The 19,587-nt window shown below is 43.9% G+C and overlaps 1 protein-coding gene across 4 annotated transcripts in view; it reads left to right on the plus strand.

Moving 5' to 3' along the window:
* SHROOM3 (shroom family member 3) overlaps positions 1–19,587 on the plus strand; it is a 314,183-nt gene that overhangs the window by 273,003 nt on the left and 21,593 nt on the right. For all 4 annotated transcript variants that reach the window (XM_081303765.1, XM_081303768.1, XM_081303767.1 and 1 more), the window contains 3 exons: positions 3,364–3,495; positions 10,611–13,827; positions 18,141–18,214. In XM_081303765.1, the coding sequence (XP_081159891.1) occupies positions 3,364–3,495; positions 10,611–13,827; positions 18,141–18,214 (3,423 nt within the window). The remainder of the gene's footprint in view (positions 1–3,363; positions 3,496–10,610; positions 13,828–18,140; positions 18,215–19,587) is intronic.

A 19,587-nucleotide genomic window follows, 5' to 3' on the forward strand; every position in this document is an offset into this window, starting at 1 on the left:
CTTCCTCAGCTAGTTTGGTTACTTGTACTGGGTTCTTGCACATTTCCATGTCTTTGTCATGCTATTCCTAGTGCCTGTATAGTCTCCCTTCCTTTTCTCACTTATCTTATTCTGCATAAATCTCTCATGGCTGTGTTAGTCACCTTTACATTACTATAACAAATACTTGAAACAATCGACTTACAAAGAGAGTGGACTTATTTTGGCTCATGGTTTTGGAAGTACCAGTCTGTGACTGACTAGGCTGGTTGCCTTTATGGGTAGTATACCCACAATGGCCAGAAAACCTCTCACTAGGCCATTAAAGTCTCTAACACTTCTCAATAATGCCACTCTGGGGAACAAGCCTTTAACATGTGGGCCTCTGAGTGACATTTAAGATCCAAACTATAACATTTCTGCCTCTGACCTCCAAAGGCTAAAGTCCATCTCAAAATGTAAAAGGGATTCAGTCCATCTTCAAAAGTCCCCAAACTCTTAACCATTTCAGCATTGCTCAAAAGTTCAAGTCCAAAGTCTCCCCTATGACTTAAGGCAAATTCTTACCTATAAAAACAAAATATTAAATTCATGTCCAGCATCTGGGGCACACTATGACCTTACTGACTGCAGCCCACCTGGCCTCTTGGGCAGGTTTCCTATGCTCCCTGTATCTTCCCTTGGCAGGCATTCCATGTTCCTGACATCTCTGTCTTTGAAGGTCTCCATTGCAGTTCCAGCTTCATTCTCACAGCTCCACATATTGCCCTGCCAGGAGCTGCTTGCAGTGACTGTGTCCCTGCCACATGCCACCTGTCCTCCCAGGGTTTCCTTTGATATCTTGGTGGAAGCTCCATGATCCTATAACTCTTACAAGAATGCCTGCATACCTGCACACCCAGCCACATGGACAACCCCAAGTTCTGATGCCAACGCAAACTGTACCTGGAACCACTTGAATCAGGCTGTAGTGACCTTGAAGTGCATTGCTGGCTTAGCCCTGGATAACCAGTGTACCCCTGATTTTTACAGGAGCTCACAGCTCACATTTTATCTTGAGTCTTGGAGGAGACTTTTAGATTTGAACTTTTAAGCAATGCTGGAACAGTTAAGACTTGGGGACTCTTCTCAAAAGGATCTGCCTTAGTATGTCTATTTTATTTTATTTATTCATTCATACTGATTCTCACTGAAAATATAGCTAAAAGCAGCCAGAAATAGCCATGCTACTGTCTGAGTGCTTTGCTGCCTTTGAAATTTTCTCTCCTAGAGAAACTAGTTCATCACCTTTAAGCTCAGCTTCCCACAAAGTCTCAAGGTATGGACAAAATGCATTCAAATTCTTTGCCTTAGTGTAACACAGTCTCTAGTCCAATTTTCAGTAAATCCTCATTTCTTTCTGAAACTTTAATAGCATGCACCATTACTTTCTACATTTATTTAAGCATCTGCCTTCTGAGCCCTCACCAGAATTGCCTGTTTAGCTTTGTTTACAGCATTCTGTAAAGCTAGGCTTTCTCTAGCTAGAGCCTCCAAACTTTCCCAAATTTCTCCAAATTCAAAGGCTTCTATATGGTCTTAAGTATAGTTACAGAAGTCCACTTCTTGGTACCATTTGTGTGTGTGTGTGTCGGGGGAGGGGATGTTAGTCAGCTTTTTGCTACTTTAACAAATACTTGAGACAAAATCAACCTATAATAAACAAACATTTATTTTTGCTCACAGCTTTGGAGCTTTCAGTCCATGATTGGTCTACAAAAATCTTTCATAGTTTAGTTAATATTAAAGCCTTCCTGACCTAACCCTGCAGGGTTGTGACTCCCTCCTCTGTTCAGTGAGGAACTCGGGCAGGTGTCTGTTATGGAACCCATGATACTCTTATGGTGGTTTGCTTGACTCTCTTCTATACTGCAAATTATCTGAGTGTAGTAATATTTTATTCTTCTTTGTTATCCCCACTGCTAGAATAGCGGTTGGAATATAGAATGACTCTATAAATGTCCCCAGAATGAAAGAAACTGAGAAAAGTTCTGGATAACTTAAAAGAAAGTCTTGGCTGGTGGGGTGGAACACACCTGTAATCCCAGCAATCCCAGAGGCTGAGGCAGGAGGATTGCAAGTTCAAGGCCAACCTGGGCAACTTAGTGAGACCCTGATTCAAAATTTTAAAGGATGTAACTCAGTGGTAGAGCACCCCTGAATTCAATCCCCAGTACTGGGGGAAAAATTTTTCAAAGCACAAAGTGAGATTTTCTTTACTTGACCTGGGTGAAGCAACTCCGTTTGTCTTCTTTTTATTGTCCTATGCATAGCCTTCAAAGTCCGAATCAGAACTTCCAGTGAGGTGTCTGATCTTTCGTGAGAGGTGTATCAAATGATAACTGTGTCCCGATGGTTATATTCATCGGAGTACCTCCCATATCCATTGGGGTTTCAAACTAGAAGGCTTCTCTGGAACCTCTGGAGTTCTTGGTAATCACCATTCCATGCCTGCTCTTGACAAGAAGGGGACCTTCTTTCTGTGGGATTTATTTGGGTCTGTCAGTTTTCCTTTGGGGCAGGGGGTGCTGCTTAGGGGCAGTGTTTTTAGGTAGGCATGGACAGATCCTGCTGGGTGATGAGGCATCCCCAGCATTTCAGTGATGCTGTGAAGATCAAGTGTTGATAGATCACCTCACTCTTTTTGCCAAAAATACAGCCCAGCAGCTCTCCTGACTTTGGCCTTCTATAGCAATGTGATTCTTCTTGCCGCGCTCATCCTTCAATGCTGCAGTCTGAAGGACACCCACGTTTGTTCTTTGGCTTTGTTAGTCCTTTGTGTTTTAAGGGCAGGATTTTTAAAAGTTTAAGTCATCGACTTGAAAATGAGAAACTTTTGGAGACCACTTTGTTCTCTGGACTGTGCAACTTAAGAGCATGTCAACACCACGTCCTCCTGATTTTTATGCAGCTCTTACCAATAAAATAGCTTTTTACTATATATCCACACAAAGTCCCTTGGAAATGGGAAGGAACTGGTGCTCCCTTTTTATATATGGATAGAGGTCTGGAAAGACCACGACAATCATGTGTGTTTTACATTCATAAAGCATAAAATGTTAACATACAGACAGTCTAGGTGAAGGTGATATGGGAACTCTATCCTAATTTCACAACATTTCTGTATAATCTGAAATTATGTCAAAATAAGAAATGAAATAAATATCCTGATTAAGCAGGGAATAGTAGTGATTGGTAAGATATATAAGTAGTGCCATTTTCTTTCTGGTATTATTTGCTTTTCCATCTCTGAATGACGTCGCAGTCTCTGCTTGCAAATCCCCAAGCTACCCCTGTGAGGGCCTGCTGCTCGTGTTGAAGAGGTCCCCTTTCCTGTCTCCCCAGGCGCAGTGAACCTGCAGGCCGACCTCACTCGTGGCACACAACCAAATTTGGGGAGAACCAACCTGATACCAGCATGATGCAGATATCTCAGGGCACGATGGGCCCTCCTTGGCACCAAAGCTACCATTCCAGGTAAGTCACGGCAGCTGAGACCAAGGGGTTCTTTCAGACACCATGCTCCCAGAAAACAGCATTTTCTGCTTTGAAATCACTTTGTCATACACACCTCGAATCCTCCTCCTTTTAAAACACCCATCATGTGTGCACGTCATCCTTATATCCTGGCTAGAAACATAAACGACTCCTCTGGATGGTCAGTTGAGGTATAAATACGACACATCAACTCCCAGTCAGGTACTTCTCAATCGCCTGTTATAACAGTAGATCAAAAAACTTGAGACTCCTTCCCTCAGTGCTTCAGTGTCAGAATTGTATATTTTTTGATCTGAATGATTCTGCTCGTGCATTTGAACTCTCCACTTGGTTTTTCTCCCTCTGTTCAGATAATTAATCTATCTTAGCTCAACAACAGAAACAGCTAAGATCTGGAGGGCTGCTCAGTGCATGCCTGGATTCATGTCATCTTTTATGCATATCTTTAAAGCAGATATAGTGTGGTTCACCCCACTTTACAGAATAGGAAATTGATGCTTGGAAAGGTTTATTAGTCCAAGGTAAAATGACTGATCAGTGCCTGCATTAAGACAGAACTGAGCCTGGTTCCAAAGTTTTTGCTTGTAACCACCAGTTTATACTTCTTTTGCTTCTCTAGTCACTGTTGTACCAGTTGGGGTTTGGTCGGGAAAGAGCTGACTCGCCATGAGCATTACAGGAGAAGGGATTTTATTCTAGAAATCAGATCTTATGTAATTGAGGGGAACTGGGGAGAAAGGAGTCAAACCCAGTCACTCAGACACAGTGGAGAGAGAGCTAAGCCAGGACTACCTCACACCTGCTACAAATGCAAATTGGCATCTACCCTCCGCCCCCAGGGAAGCAGATTCCACAGCATATCACTTGTGGGAAATGTTGGATAAGGTAGAGATGTGGAAAGGCCAAGAAAATAAGCCTCAGCGTAGACAGGAGATGCAAGTGCTGGTGTATAGGTGTTAGGGAGAGGGGGCACCGTGCAGCTTCTGGAAGCATGACTTAGCCAGTGATATACAGTGATATACAGTGGCTGTATATCTGGTCAGGCCAAGACTCAGTCACAGCCCTTCATGCTCAAGTCTGGTCAAGGATCCAGTCCTAGACCTCTCTCTGATGGACACAGGCATCTCCCAGTGCATTAGGCTAAGCTTCAAGCACAGAAGGAGACGGTCATTCCTGGTTACCCTCCTTGTTACATGGCCCTCCTAGTCACCCTGAAGGAATTCATTCTCACCATCTGAGCCTTCTTTCTCAGGGAGCAGGTCCCCTTGCAGGGCCCCTTCCCATGCCTGGAGATGTTGAGGGCCATCAGAAGGTAATGTGTGGGACCAAACAGTTTGAAGGAAGAACAGCACAGTGTAAGATCCTTGGGTTGTTAAATCAGACTTGGGTTTAAACCTTAACTTCACCACCTACCACATAAGCTTGAAGCAGATCATTTGACCTCTTTGATCTTGGCTTCCTTTTCTGTAAAATGAAATATACCTATGTCACTTGATTTTTGTGAGGAGTACATAAAATAACATTACAGTTCCTGGCACATAGTAAACACTCAATAAATGACAACTAATTATAACAATCAGGCTGAAGACTTAGAGGCACAGTGAAACCTGGTAATGAATTTGAAGGTTAAGTGCATAAACCCGCATATGCTTATAAATACAGGTGTATATTAGCAGAGTGCCCCTGAATGGTGAGATCCTTTGGAGCTTCCTAACCCCTAACCTTATCAGGAAGCCCTAAGTCTGAAGTCATACCATGACCTAAAAATGTGCTGGCCTATGGCAGAAATAAGACTCCCGCTGTGAGTGCTTAGAATAACTGCTTACAGTAACAATGGTGAGCTCCAGCAGGCATGGAGCTCCTGTGTCCCCCTCCCCCTCCCAGACTCCAGAGGGGTTTAGGAAGCCAGTCCTTCCTTACACCTTCTCTACTACTCTGCCCCTGTGAGCCAGGCTTCAAAGTAGCTTCTCCCACACAGTGACTAGCACTGCGAGGTAGCAGAAGGGGAAGGATTACCCAGAATAATGCAGATGTGTGCATCCTCTTCTGCCCCCATGGATCAGTCACCCCATGCCTTAGCTTGTGGCTCTGACAGAGGGCTTCACCCTCCTCAGAGTCCCACTCCTGAGGTCTGAAACAAGCAGATGGAGAGGGGCTCCAGGTGTGTTGTTAAGGACCACAGTGGCATCTAGTGGTCTGGTGTGCCAAACCAATTGGTTGGTTTCCCTCTGACAGCCTTGATTTAGTTCCTCAAACCCAATCTCGGGTCTGTTTATGGATCTGTTTTTCATTATGAAGCAGAAGTATGAGGGAGTAGGATGGCGGTGGAGGAGTGGAAGAAAAAAGTACAGATACACTAAGGACATCTAGTCTGGTTTTTTTTTTTTTTTTTTTTTTTTTGTGTGTGTGTGTGTATGGTTTTTGTTTTGTTTTGTTTGTTTGTTTGTTTGCAGTGCTGGTTCTGGTACCCAGACCCTCGCACATACTAGGCAAGGGTTGTGCCACTGATTTACACCCCCAGCCCAAGACATCTAACTTTAAGTGAGTGTAAGCTGGATTGGATTTGGAATTTCTCCAAAACTTTCTTTCAGCTCTCTTCTACCAGATCCTTGTCACTGTCTATTTGTGCCCTATAGGAATCTCACACAGTGGTTCTAAACTACCAAAGTACATCAGAAGTGACCTTGAAAAGTCTTGTAGTTAAGTCTTTTGATAAGAGGCTAAAATAATACCAAAATACTAAAGTACCAGCACTTACTCAGTGACCCACTCTTTCAGTAAATATGAGTACCTGCAGTGTCTCAGATGATTTCTAGGTATTGGGAGTGTAATGGAAAACAAGATACGAAACACCCCCATCTTACAATATTTATTTATTTTTCAAAGTCTGGCCCATGGGGAAAAAGTGCATAGGGTTAAATAAGTTTAGAAAACATTGCTTAGTCTTTTTTCCTTTTAGAATAGCAGATGAGCCAGGTGCTATAGTACATGCCAGTAATACCAGCTATTCAGGAGACTGAAGCAGAAGGATCACAAGTTTGAAGTCAGCCTGAGCAACATGGAGACCTTGTCTCAAAAAAAAAAAAAAAAAAAAAAAAGAGAAAACAAAAGGCAGGTGAACAATAGTTTGTGAAAAGAGTCAGAAGTCTTCAATAAATAAAATTGTTTAACTTATTTAGCCAGTGCTTTCCAAACAAATTTGATTATTTAAGGAACTTAATGTTTACAAGTATTCTTTAGGAAATGTTTCCATGTGCTTGCTTTGTGCTCTTTAGAATGTTCTATTTATAAAATACTGTTGCACTTTTATAAGAGTACGTGTATCTGCCGCAGAAATAACAAACATTTTCTTATGTGTGCTTCAGTTCTTTCAAGATTACCAATGGAATCAAAGTTTTTTTAATATAACCAAAAGGACACCACGTAATAGCACATATTGCTAAGTGCAGTGAAGAAAATGAAGCAGAGAGGCCGGGGTTGTAGCTCCATGGTGGAGCGCTTGCCTTGCCTCACATGTGGGAGGCACTGGCTTCGATCCTGAGCACCACATAATGATAAAGGTGTGTGTGTGTGTGTGTGTGTGTGTGTGTGTGTGTGTATAAATAAATAAATAAACAGGGCATAAGGAGAGCAGAGTTGATACTTAGTTCTGAGAAGTCTTCTCTGAAGCAGAGACTGGAATAAAGGAAGGGAGTGAGCCAGGGCAGGGCATTCTGGGCGGTGGGAACAGTAAGTGCAAGGCCTCCAGACCCTGTCACCTTCCTGTGGGTCTAGGTGACAGTCAGGAGGCCATTATGCTCGAATGTATAAGCAAGGAGAACAGTAGAAGTTGGAGAAATATTGTGATCAAGGCAAGAACTTTGACTCACTTGGGGTGCACTCCTCGTGATAGTATGGCTGTCTTCGTGTTGGCTGGAACTACTGCAAGATTGAATATGTCATTATAGATTGTTCTCATCCCTACTAAAAATGCCACCTCAGAAGCAGGGATGGTGAAGTTAATCAAAATCAATAGCTCAAGACTGTGATAGAAGAACTTGTTCCCAGAGGGAAACAATGGGGCTCTAATTCCCAGGGACAGAATGTTCCCGGGTAGCCAGAAGGAACACCTTACCAAGGTCTCCTGTGATGCTGTTTACCTGAGGTTTGCTACAGATAGGAACTCCCCAGACCCTCGCTCTGGCCTGACTAGAGATATGTGTAATGGTTGTCTCATATTTCCAGACACTGTCTACGTTTTGTGGTATGTTAGTGATGACATTTTACCCACTCAGTAGTGTTTCAGTCAACCATGAGTTTAGTCCCTTTGATTTGTGTCTGTGTTCCTAAGCTAGATTTGAATTATCGTTTCTGAAAAGTGAAAAAATGCTCTGCAGTTTGGAGGAGAATTAAGCAGTGTCTACGTACTACCTGCATAGATTTTTGGTGAGCAAAACAGCCCTTATGAGTTCTTCCATTTCCCCTGGAGGTATTCTCTATGAATCTTCTGTTGGAGGAGAAAAAAGGAATGATAGATAGGTCCCTGGAGCAATCTTCAACTGGGCAATCTCTTCGTTTTGTAATAGAACGTCTTCATTTAGAGAGGAATTGGAAAAGGAGCCGGGGAGAATAAATTCTGGCGGTGGCACATGCTGTGTCATGCCATCGAGGGCAAGATCTGAGTTCCCTGTGTTTGACTTGGGAGCTGTTTTCTTCCTTACTACCTTGAATTTATTCTTGTCCTTCCCAAGGCAGGTGCTCCATTCAATAAATTGACTTTTTCTGGTAGAGAAAACAGAGTGGCTTCAAATTCATAGTCTTCCTTCCTAGGCCTCCAGAGTCACGGGGATTACAGATGTGCGACCTTGTACTCACCTTGTAGTCTTCTTTTCATTGAATTTCATCACTAGTTTTGACTTAGAATATGGTCCTTCTAGTCCCTTGACATATTCTCTGGAGACATTCTAACTATAAAACATTATCATCCACTTGACCAGTAAGACATCAGATTTATTTGCATGGTATCTTGAAGTGTAATAGCTATATGAATTTTAATAGTGCTTAAATGCTTATTTATTTAAAACTGGGAAATCTTGAAGCAAGGACTCTGATTTTCTTTCTTTAGAGAACAGTGAGACACAGATATTTGAAATATGGAGATTATTATTTGACTTTTGAACTGCTTATTCCTTCCATTATATCCTCCCCATGAATACATAGATCTTCTTCCCCTTCCCTTCCCTTCCCTTCTTTTCCTTGTTTCTTTTTAGTGCTAAATAATATTTCATCACCTAGATATGCTATAGTTCATCTGTTCAACCATTGCAGGGCATACTGGTCACTTTCAAGTCTTTAGCATGAAAGAAGTTTCTATAAACATCCATAGTCAATTTTACATTACTCTAGTGAAATACCTGAGGCAGGCTACTTTATAAGGAAAAGAGATTTTTTAGTTCACAGTTTCAGAGACTAAAATTCCAAGATTGGGCAGCCCCTTTGGTTCAACCTCTGGTGAAAGCCTGATGGTGGATGGGTGCAATGCAATGGGAGTACCTGTGGGAGAAAGAGATTGCCTCTTGAAACAGGAAGTAAGGGATTGGGCTCACTCTTCTAACACACCTCCTCCACCACCACTAGAGCTCCCACTGAAGCTATCCTAGTCCCTTCCCAGGCCAGCTCTCCCAGTGATCTCAGAACCTCCCCTAAGGCCCCATGTCTTTAAAAAGTTCTGTACCATCTCCAAACAACAACACCCTAGGGACAGACTTCCAATACACAGACCTTTGGAGAATAACCACATCCAAACCATAACAAAGTGTGATTGCTGGATGTAAGAGTATGTTTTAGTTTTGTAAGAAACAGCCAAACTGTCTTCCAAAGTGGCTGTGGCATTTTTGCATTCCCACCAGCACAATGAATGAGAGTTCCTGTTGCTCCATATCCTTGCCAGCGATTGGGGTCGTCAGTGTTCTGGATTGTGGCCATTCTACTGAGTGTATAGTTGATAGCCTATTGTTTCAATTTGCAGTTTCCTAAGGACAAATGGTGTGGAGTATCTTTTCTTATGCTTGTTTGCCATCCGTGTCTCTTCTTTGGTAAGGTGTCTATTAAGTCTTTGGCTAAGTTTTTGAAATCAGGTGTTTGTTTTTATACTGTTAATTTTTAAGAGTTCTTTGTTGAAGTATATCTTAAGTTTGTAATTTTTAAAACTACTCATGAGTAATTTTGTTTTGAGAAAACTGTGGAGTATGCAGTGCCAAGATTGAGAGTCTCTTCCCCTCTCCCCCAGCCAGGGTCTGAAATGCACCTGAAGAAGCCTGTAAATGTGAAGCTCCCACCCTCCTAAATGCACAGAGGTTTTTGCTCCAGATTTGGGAAGTCACTCATAGGTGATGGAATCCCAGCCCCAGGGGCCTCCTGTGATTCAGATTCCTTTTAAAGCTTTCTTCTCCTTTCCTCTCTCCCTCACTTTCTCATCAGCATTTTCTGACTCAAATTTTTCTATTTCTCTCATTCGGCTTTGTGTTTAGCTTTCTCACCACAAACAAATTGTCTCTAGTACAGTTGACATTCCAGGAAGATTGCCAGACTGTCTCTTTCAATTCCTTAAAAAGGAAAGATATTAACTAAAAACATACACATGTGCACACCAAATCTCCCTTATCCGTCACATGCCTATTTTCTAACTAAGCTTTTCTCTTTCTTCCAACAAACAGCTCCCGCAGATACAGAATTTCACTCTCTATCACTCTCCCTCCTCTTCCTCTCCTTTCTTTCCCACCTCTCCCATTTTTTGGCACTTACAGAATGTCATTTTCAGCATAGCAAGTTTCTTCAGTTGTGCTGCCTGTGCTCAAGGGCCACATGCCTTCCTCTGTGCCCCTAGCAAGCCTGGGTGATTAATTAGAGGCACATAGGCTACAGAGTTGGACAGTCAGTCCTAGTGATGACACAGAAGGAAGCTGAGCAAGGCCCAAATATGGCCCTTTATACCCACCCTTCCAAAACCCAAACATCCTGCACAAGAGTATATTTATAAGCTGGGTCCTATGCCTGAATGCTGCTAAATGATAACTGCTTAATGGTGCTGACTGCTTTCTTACCGTTTCTTCCAGCTCCTCTACAAGTGACCTCTCCAACTACGACCATGCTTATCTGAGGCGGAGCCCTGACCAATGCAGCTCCCAGGGGAGCATGGAGAGCCTGGAGCCCAGTGGGGGATACCCATCCTGCCATCTTCTTTCCCCTGCCAAGTCCACCAGCAGCATTGACCAGCTCAGCAACCTCCATAACAAGAGAGACTCAGCATATAGCTCCTTCTCTACCAGTTCTAGCATCCTAGAGTACCCACCCCCTGGCATCTCTGGCCGTGAGCGTTCAGGCTCCATGGATACTGCTTCTACTAGAGGTGGCCTCCTAGAAGGGATGAGGCAGGCGGACATTCGCTATGTCAAGACTGTCTATGATACCCGGAGGGGAGTCTCAGCAGAGTATGAGGTGAACTCTTCAGCCCTGCTTCTTCAAGGTAGGGAGGCCCAAGCATCTGCAAATGGTCAGGGCCATAATAAATGGCATAGTGTTCCTCGAGGCAAGGGAACACCATCCCCATCCTGGACCCAGCAGTGCCCCAGTTCCTTGGAGACTGCCACTGAAAACCTGCCCCATAAAGTGGGTGCACCCCTGCCCCCAACTCGAAGCGACAGTTATGCTGCCTTTCGGCACCGTGAGCGGCCCAGCTCCTGGTCTAGCCTTGATCAAAAACGGTTCTGCCAACCTCAGGCAAATGCTTCAGGCTCCCTGAAATCATTCATAGAGGAGCCACTGCATACTGTACTAGAAAGGAGTCCAGAGAACAGCCCCCCAGTGAAGCCTAAGCATAATTATACTCAGAAGGCCCAACCTGGCCAACCGCTGCTGCCAACTGGCATCTACCCTGTACCTTCCCTAGAGCCACACTTTGCCCAGGTTCCCCAGCCTTCTGTGAGTAATAACAGCATGCTGTACCCTGTACTGGCGAAGGAGAGTGGATATACAGCTGCTCAGGGAGCTTGCAACCAGATGGATACCTTTGATGAGAACGGGAACCAAAATGGAGCTAGCAGGCCTGGGTTTGCCTTTTTCCAGCCCCTAGAACACGACTCACTGTCCCCAGTGGAGAGGAAATCAGAAACTACAGCCAAGTATGTCCCCTACAGAGTTCATTTTTCTTCAGTGCCTGAAAACGAGGAGGATTCCTGCCTGAAGAGACATCTCACACCTCCCCAAGGCAGCGGCCCACATCCCAGTGAGAGAAGGAGCTCCCATGGTGACAAACCAAGTTCTAACCGCCACAGCCTCAAATCTCCTCGGGCTCAGGTTTGGCAAGTGGGTGAAGACAAGAAATCTTCCAGGCCCCCAGAGCCCTGGGAGGGCGATTTTCAGGAAGAAGACTATAATGCCAACCTCCAGCAGAAAGTAGAGAGAGACAGCTTAAGCCAGAACCTGTCAGGGAACTTTGGCAGGACCAAGACAGCCTTCTCATCCCTCCAGAACATTCCAGAGAGTCTAAGGAGGCAAAGCAGCCTGGAAGTAGGAGGGGGGGCCCAGGAGGGTTACCCTGGTGGCCGGCCCACTTGTGGAGTTAACACTAAGGTGGAGGACCCCGGAAGGAAAGCTGTTCTTGACCACAGGGCCCACCTGGACAGGCCAGTTTCCTATTCAAGGCCTGAAGGGAGAACCGGTACCTCAACCTCTTTCCCTAGTTCAGACCCAAGGTATGAAGAACTGGCCACCCCACCACACCAACAGACATCCAGTCTGGGCCGGAGGAGACTCAGCTCAGGAAGCACCTCCACTCTTCAGGGCTTTCAGTACAGGAAGCCCCATTGCTCTGTGTTGGAGAAGGTTTCCAAAATCGAGCAGCGAGAGCAAGAAAGCTACAGAACCCCAAATGTGGGTAGCCCCACGTGTGGTCCCAACTACAGGCCCACTAGGACAGTCCCAACCTCCAGTACTTCTGGGAATGATTTGGAGGAGACAAAAGCCAGCATGCGTTTCTCGGCGCCTGCTGAGCCTCTAGGCAATGGGGAGCAGCACTTCAAAAACGGGGAGCCTAAGTTGGAAGAAGTTTCCCGGCAGCCATGTGGTCAGCAGCTGAGGAGAACTGCAGAGGGCAGCTGTGGCCCCCTGCTCCGAGGCAGTGAGTCCCTGAGGCCGGACACTCGCCTGCTCCGGAGCCAGAGCACCTTTCAGCTCTGCAGCGAGGCCGAGAAAGAAGCTGTTTGGCCAGACGACAGACCCGGCACGCCCGAGTCGCCCCTACTGGATGCACCCTTGAGCCGCGCCTACAGAAACAGTATCAAGGACGCCCAGTCCCGCGTCCTGGGAGCCACCTCCTTCCGACGCCGGGACCTCGAGCTGGGTGCCCCTGCTGCCTCAAGGCCCTGGCGCCCACGGCCTGCCTCGGCCCACGTGGGGCTGCGGAGCCCAGAGGCTCCCACGCCAGCCTCCACCTCCCCGCACACCCCACGGGAGCGGCATAGCATGACCCCGGCCGAGGGAAGCCCAGCCCTGCCCGCGCCCCAAACGGCTCGCAGAGGGGCGCGTCGGCGCCTGACACCTGAGCAAAAGAAGCGCTCCTACTCGGAACCCGAGAAGATGAACGAGGTGGGGATCTCTGAAGAGGCTGAGCCTGCGCCCTTGGGCCCACCGAGGAAGGGGCTGCACTTTCCGGAGAGCACTGTCGCCGACCGGCGCCGCGTCTTCGAGCGGGATGGCAAGGCCTGCTCCACGCTCTGCCTGTCGGGGCCCGAGCTGAAGCAGTTCCAGCAGAGCGCCCTGGCCGACTACATTCAGCGCAAGACTGGCAGGCGGCCCTCCTCCGCCGCCTACGGGCCCGCTGAGCCCGGGCTGCGGGAGCGCGCCCAGAGTGCCTACTTAATGGCCGGCCCCACGGCACCCGAAGGCCCCGGCCTGGCCGTGGCCTCCAGCCTGAGCTCCCTGCGGGAGCCTAGCATGCAGTCCTGCAGGGAAGCCTCCCTTCTGCCTGCGGCCGCAGAGCGCCACCGGGGATCCAGAGACCGCAGCAGCTCCTTTGCAGGTGGCCGCCTCCTTGGGGAGCGGCGACATGGGGGCCCCCAGACCCAGAGGGAGCTGTGCAATGGAGCTAACAGCGGACCAGGGGATACCCAGAGGATGGACAAGACCTCTCGGGGGCCGTCTTCCTGGAGTGCAGTGGCCGGGAGGGCCGGGAAGTCCATGTCGGCAGAGGACCTGCTGGAGCGGTCAGATGTCCTATCTGTCCCTGTCCATGTGAGGTCCCGGTCGTCTCCCACCGCAGACAAAAAGCACCAGGTAGGTGCAGCCATCAGTTATTGGCCTAGGATTGTCCCTTTGCCCCTGGAAAATTTAGTGGGGGTTCTCCTAGCCCCATTGCTCACACTTTGTTCAGTTTTCCTTTTAAATGCAGAAAAGTAGCATTTGTTTTCATGAGGGTTTTTTCCCTCAATGCCTTCACCTGGTTCCTTTATAGATTCTTATGGACAGATACATAGAGATATAGGTAGATATAGATAGCTATCTTATGGAGTTGTCTCTCTCTCTCTCTCTCTCTCTCTCTCTCTCTCTCTCTCTGTGTGTGTGTGTGTGTGTGTCTGTGTGTATCCATATCCCTCATTTTAAGAAGTTGCCCACCTCTCAGTGCAAGAATACATGGTGAGGAAAAGTTAGGAATTATTTTTGTGTGTGTTTTGCTTTCATTCCTTGGTTTCATGGATAGAGACTATGAATATTTTGAAGTTTTTAACTTTGCACCTTCTGTGTTTCTTTTGCTAGAATTATTTTTTTTTTTTAAAGAGAGAGTGAGAGAGGAGAGAGAGAGAAAGAATTTTTAATATTTATTTTTTAGTTCTCGGCGGACACAACATCTTCGTTGGTATGTGGTGCTGAGGATCGAAACCGGGCCGCACGCATGCCAGGCGAGCGCGCTACCGCTTGAGCCACATCCCCAGCCCTTGCTAGAATTATTAACATTGATTGTTATTGGTTATTGAGTTCCTGGCCCACACCTAAGTATGTACCTGGCCTTTAGCTGTTTTTACACTTTACGGTTATTATCTCAATCCTCAAGATAATTCTCTGTAGTGTGTTGTCCATATCAAGCCTGAGTGTGTATGTGTCTCTCCCCCATCCCCCATCTGTGCTCTATCCTAATATGATTGGGAAATCAGACTTTCACAATCTCACATCAAAGCACTTTCTTAATAAAGGCCCCAAACTATGCAAAGATTATAAAGTGCTTTCCTCTGGAAATTTTAAGTATAGCTAGAACCAGAATCTGGGCACTCAGAAGAACCTGGCAAGGAGCCTGTTAATTTCCACAACGGATTTTTAGCCCATCTCAGGCAGTGCTTTCACTAGAGATCACGTGGCTCCCTTCCCACCTAAGATGTTGGGAATTCACACAGCCTGACACCTGCTCAGATATTGGGCAATTCAGGGCCTCTCCGTAGCCAGCTTGGGATTTTTCTGAAACATGCAGCCTCCCATTTTCTGTCCTTTTGATTCCCTTTCATTTGAAGGGTATAATTGCAGAACAAATAGATATTAGTGATGAAGCCTAAATGCATATCAGACTCTTGCCTGTTTCCCCTTACTTTCTGTGAAAACTTTGGAAAACCTAACCTTTTTATAGTGGGTGGACCCTGCAAAACTGCAGAAAAATATCCAAAATTTCTGCTTCAGAGAGAAATGTATACTTCTTCATTGCATATATTAAAATATAAACAATAAAAAGAAACCATTTAGAGAAATATGAATCCTGGTGGGAATTTGTTTCCAAGTGCAAAAGAGGAGTCTTTTCTGGTTCACACTGAATTTGGGAAGAACTTCACATTTACTGGAGATGGTGTGACAAACATTACTTAATTGCTAAGGAAATTGCTCAGTGCATGGCACCATAATGTTGGATGTAGGCTTGATTCTGTGGGATGCAGCTGCTAAGTCCTTTTTAGCACCTCTCAAACTTAGCACATAAACTTAGGCATAATTAACAGAAGTGACTTTCAACAAAATGCAAAGTCACCAATAGTTAACAATGATCAAAATTTTACTATGCAACAGTCATTATACTGTTTTTAAAAAGTAGAATTAATTTTCACATCTATGTGATGAGGTACATAACTATTGTTATCTCTGCTATAAAAAAGGGAACCAAGGTCCAGAGAGGTACAAAATTTGCCCAAGGTAGTAGGGAACAATGTTTAGACCCCATACTGACTGACACCAGAGTCCTTAAGACACCATACTAGACTGTTTCCTTGAATAAAGAAAGGCAGAGGTGGGGAGAGGGAGGTTAGAGTTAAACTTAAGTCTTATATATGAAAATATCAGCTAATGAAAAGATTTCATTTTAACAATTATCAGTTACTATTGCTTACATTTAAATAAGATTTTTCATATTGATTTTGAATTAATTTTAGTAGACACTTGGAACCAATAAGCTAAAGTAGACAAATATTGTCATCTTTATATTTTATCAGTCACAAAGACATTACAATGTCTTAACTTAAAACCTGAAAAAAGAGTAAGGATTGGGATTCAATAGATTTTAGTTTTAGTCTTAAGTGTGCTAAAAACTGGTGAATTTTAAATCAGTTTTGAGATAACAGAAATCAGATGCTTAACAAGTTGGTTAAAATCTATGCCTGGTGTTTCTTCCATAACCACTGCTTTTCCTTATATTTTCCTAACATATTTGTAAGCTTCTTACCAGTTTACACAAAATCAAGTTGTCTTTGGCGGTGAACATATGCCCAATCAAAGCATGAAACATAGCAGGGAGCTATCCTCCTTGAGCTTCTACTAGGTTGGGAATGCATTTTCTTTCTGTCCAAGTGGTATTTTGATAAGAAGTTTAAGGAATTCTCCTGGTAGCCTGTTTCTGGATCTAACTTCCTTTGTTTTATGCATAGCCACATAAATATCAATGTAAGCTTGACATTCCAGGGACCAAGTCGTATAAATACAGAAGTCATATACATTCTTATACTGGAATGCAAACAATATAATGTAATATTAAAACATATTTAAACTTTATTGCATTAGGAGCTCAAATGGAGCAAAGTGAGTATATTCATGTCAACAAAGGGAAGAGTGGTGGTGAAAACTTTAAAAGCACCATAAGTTTTCATGGAGTGCAGGAATTCCCATTCCATATGATGATATTTGAGGGAGTCAGAACACATGGAATTCATTTTTCTCAAAACATTCAATTCTGATTGCATCCATCCCAGCCACCATTTAACCTCTTGAAATTTCACAGGAAGATCTTGGACTTGAATCCTTGCTTCTCCATTTATTTAACTGTGGGCTACATACTTCTCCGAGCGGTAATTACACCCCTTCCCATTGTTATAAAGATTAAATTACAAAAGAAATGTCAAGTGCCCTGATATTTCAGCCACACAATCAGTGGATTGCAAAGTAATTGGCAGAGTGCCAGAGAGTCTAAGACCCAGTATGGTGTAGCTGCAATTATTAACATACCCAGGTGTTTCTACTTACTACCACTTTTGATTCTTTTTATTGCTTATTAGTAGTACTTACACCACTGACCCAGGGGAAACAGTGAGAAAGAGAGTGAAAAACCTCTTTGGACAGAGTAAATGTTAAAATTATTAAAATTTAGAGATTATATATGGATCTAATATTTTTAATACTGATACTGGGGATTGAACCTAGGGACACTCTGTAACTGAACTACACCCCCAGCCCTTTTTATTTGAGACACAGTCTCACTAAGTTGCTAAGACTGACCTTTAATTTGCTATCCTCCTGCCTCCAAGTAGCTGGGATTACAAGAAAGCACCATTGCTCCCAGCTTAATTTTTGTTTTTTACCTGTGATTATTATAACTGATTGAGAGTTGAATGTATCATCATCAATTGCAACATCATCAGCATCATGGACCAGTTCACATGGGACAGATTTTACACTATCAATTTTACACTTTATTGACGCTTCAGGACACCAGGATATAGTCTTAAGTATATATATGGGCCTGTCTATTCTTTTTTTTTTTTTTTTTTTGGTTGGTCCTATCTACTCTTAAAAACTACCCCCTAAAAAGTCTGAGTTAATGATATCACATGTGCATGTGATTTTTCTGAGAGAATTTACTGCAACCTGATTACAAACCAGATTCATATCATTTCTGATCATTATTTGGAATGTTTGAGATTTTTGTAAAATTCAGTTACTATCCTTATCCCATATTTCCGTAAGATGCTTGGCCCATTGAATTCATTGTCACTATCATCATTATGTTTCCAGTATTTCAGTCATTTTGAACTCAGGAGGCAATTGTTACTGGATGTCTTTTACTTGGGAAGCATCCTTGTTAAGGAGTGCTCCTGGTAAGTCAGGCAAAATTGCAGATCCTCTCACTTTTGACTGTGGGTCCATTTCCTTGTTGATGCAGTGGGATTAATAATACCTCCTGGAACTTTGAGAATTAAATGAGAAAGTATATAAGAGTGCTGTCATGGTGCCTGACAATGGAAGGTTTCCAATAAGAAAGTTTTCCTTCTCCTTTCTACCTCTATTCCATTGGTAAATTTAAACAACTATTTAATGGTGATAATCCTGTGCCTTTCCTGTGTTTCAAGGATGTTCTCCTGGGGGAAGACAGTGGCTTTGGTTTCGTGAAGGACCCGTGTTACTTAGCTGGCCCCGGATCTAGGTATGTATGTGTAGCTATGATGCCTCGCCTGTGAATACTGTTAGAGTTAAACTACTCCTTTCAATAAGAAATTGAATGTGGTGTTGTGATCTTGCCTAGTGTCATGTGCTACCTTTTCAATTTGTCTAGGCCATGGGGACTTTTTTACTTTGGGTTATAAATGACTTTTTCCTAAAAACAACACTTGTTAAAAGTGGGGTTTGAAAGTGTGCTATTGAGGAAATGTCTGACTTCTGACAGGTTTGTTATCAGAATAATTAATGGAGATGTTCCTCTCAAGTACCATGGCTCTCACTCATGGGGCCTCATCTGTGTGCAGAGGATCAGGTCTGGTGACTGAAGTGCTAAGGAAAGAATGGACAGTTCATGAAAAGCATCACAGAGCAGGACAAACTCACAGGAGGCACCTGAACTAATAAACTCAAAATCATCATCTTTAGATACAGAGATAGAAAGTAACAGGCAAGTGACTTAAAAACAATTTGCCTTCAAGGTCATATCTCCTAGGTAGAAAAATAGGAACATAGTAGAAATTTCTAGAGATATTCCCTGAAGCATGTCTTATGTATAGTTTTAGTGCAGCATTATAGAGCTGTATGCTGCAATTACTAATAATAATAAAACCATTTCAACATTTTTCATGTTTTTTCATACCAGTTTCTTGATTTTTTTAGTCCAGTCATTGTTTCTCTGTCCTCAATAACTCAATGCTGTCACACAGAAGCAGCCAGCCAGCATGACCAGGAAATGAGTATTGTTACCTACTTTAAAGCCAAGAGCAGCATTCCTTGGTATGTGCCTTTGCTTTGGTAGCTATGTTGAAAGGGAGGAAGGAATTCAAGGTGAGGTTGAGGCTTTTGATTAGTTTGGTGCATTAATTAAAAGCTGGATACAAGAAAATTAACGGAATTAGAGCACTGCTAAAAGAGACTGATTTGAAGTCAAAGGTGGGACTAAACGACAAAAAAATTAAGTAACCCACCGAGCATGGTGGCACACACTTGTAATCCCAGCAGCTCAGGAAGTTGAGGCAGGGGGATCGCGAGTTCAAAGCCAGCCTCAGCAAGGCTCTAAGCAACTTTGTGAGACCCTGCCTCAAAATAAAAATAAAAAGGACTGGGGATGTGGCTCAGTGGTAAAGTGCCATGGGTTCAATTTTTGGTCTAAAAAAATAAAAATAAATAAATAAAGTTACCCTATTTAAAAGTGGGCAGAAGACTTGAATAGATACTTCTCCAAAGATGTTACATAAATTGCCAACAAGCATATAAAAAGATGCTCAACATCACTAATCATCCTGGAAATGCAAATCAGAACTATGACCTCACACCCATTAGGATGGCTACTATAAAAAAAAAAAAAATGTTGGCAAA

This window comes from Spermophilus citellus (assembly GCF_964194105.1).
Source record: "Spermophilus citellus genome assembly, chromosome: 8".
Classification (NCBI taxonomy): domain Eukaryota; kingdom Metazoa; phylum Chordata; class Mammalia; order Rodentia; family Sciuridae; genus Spermophilus; species Spermophilus citellus.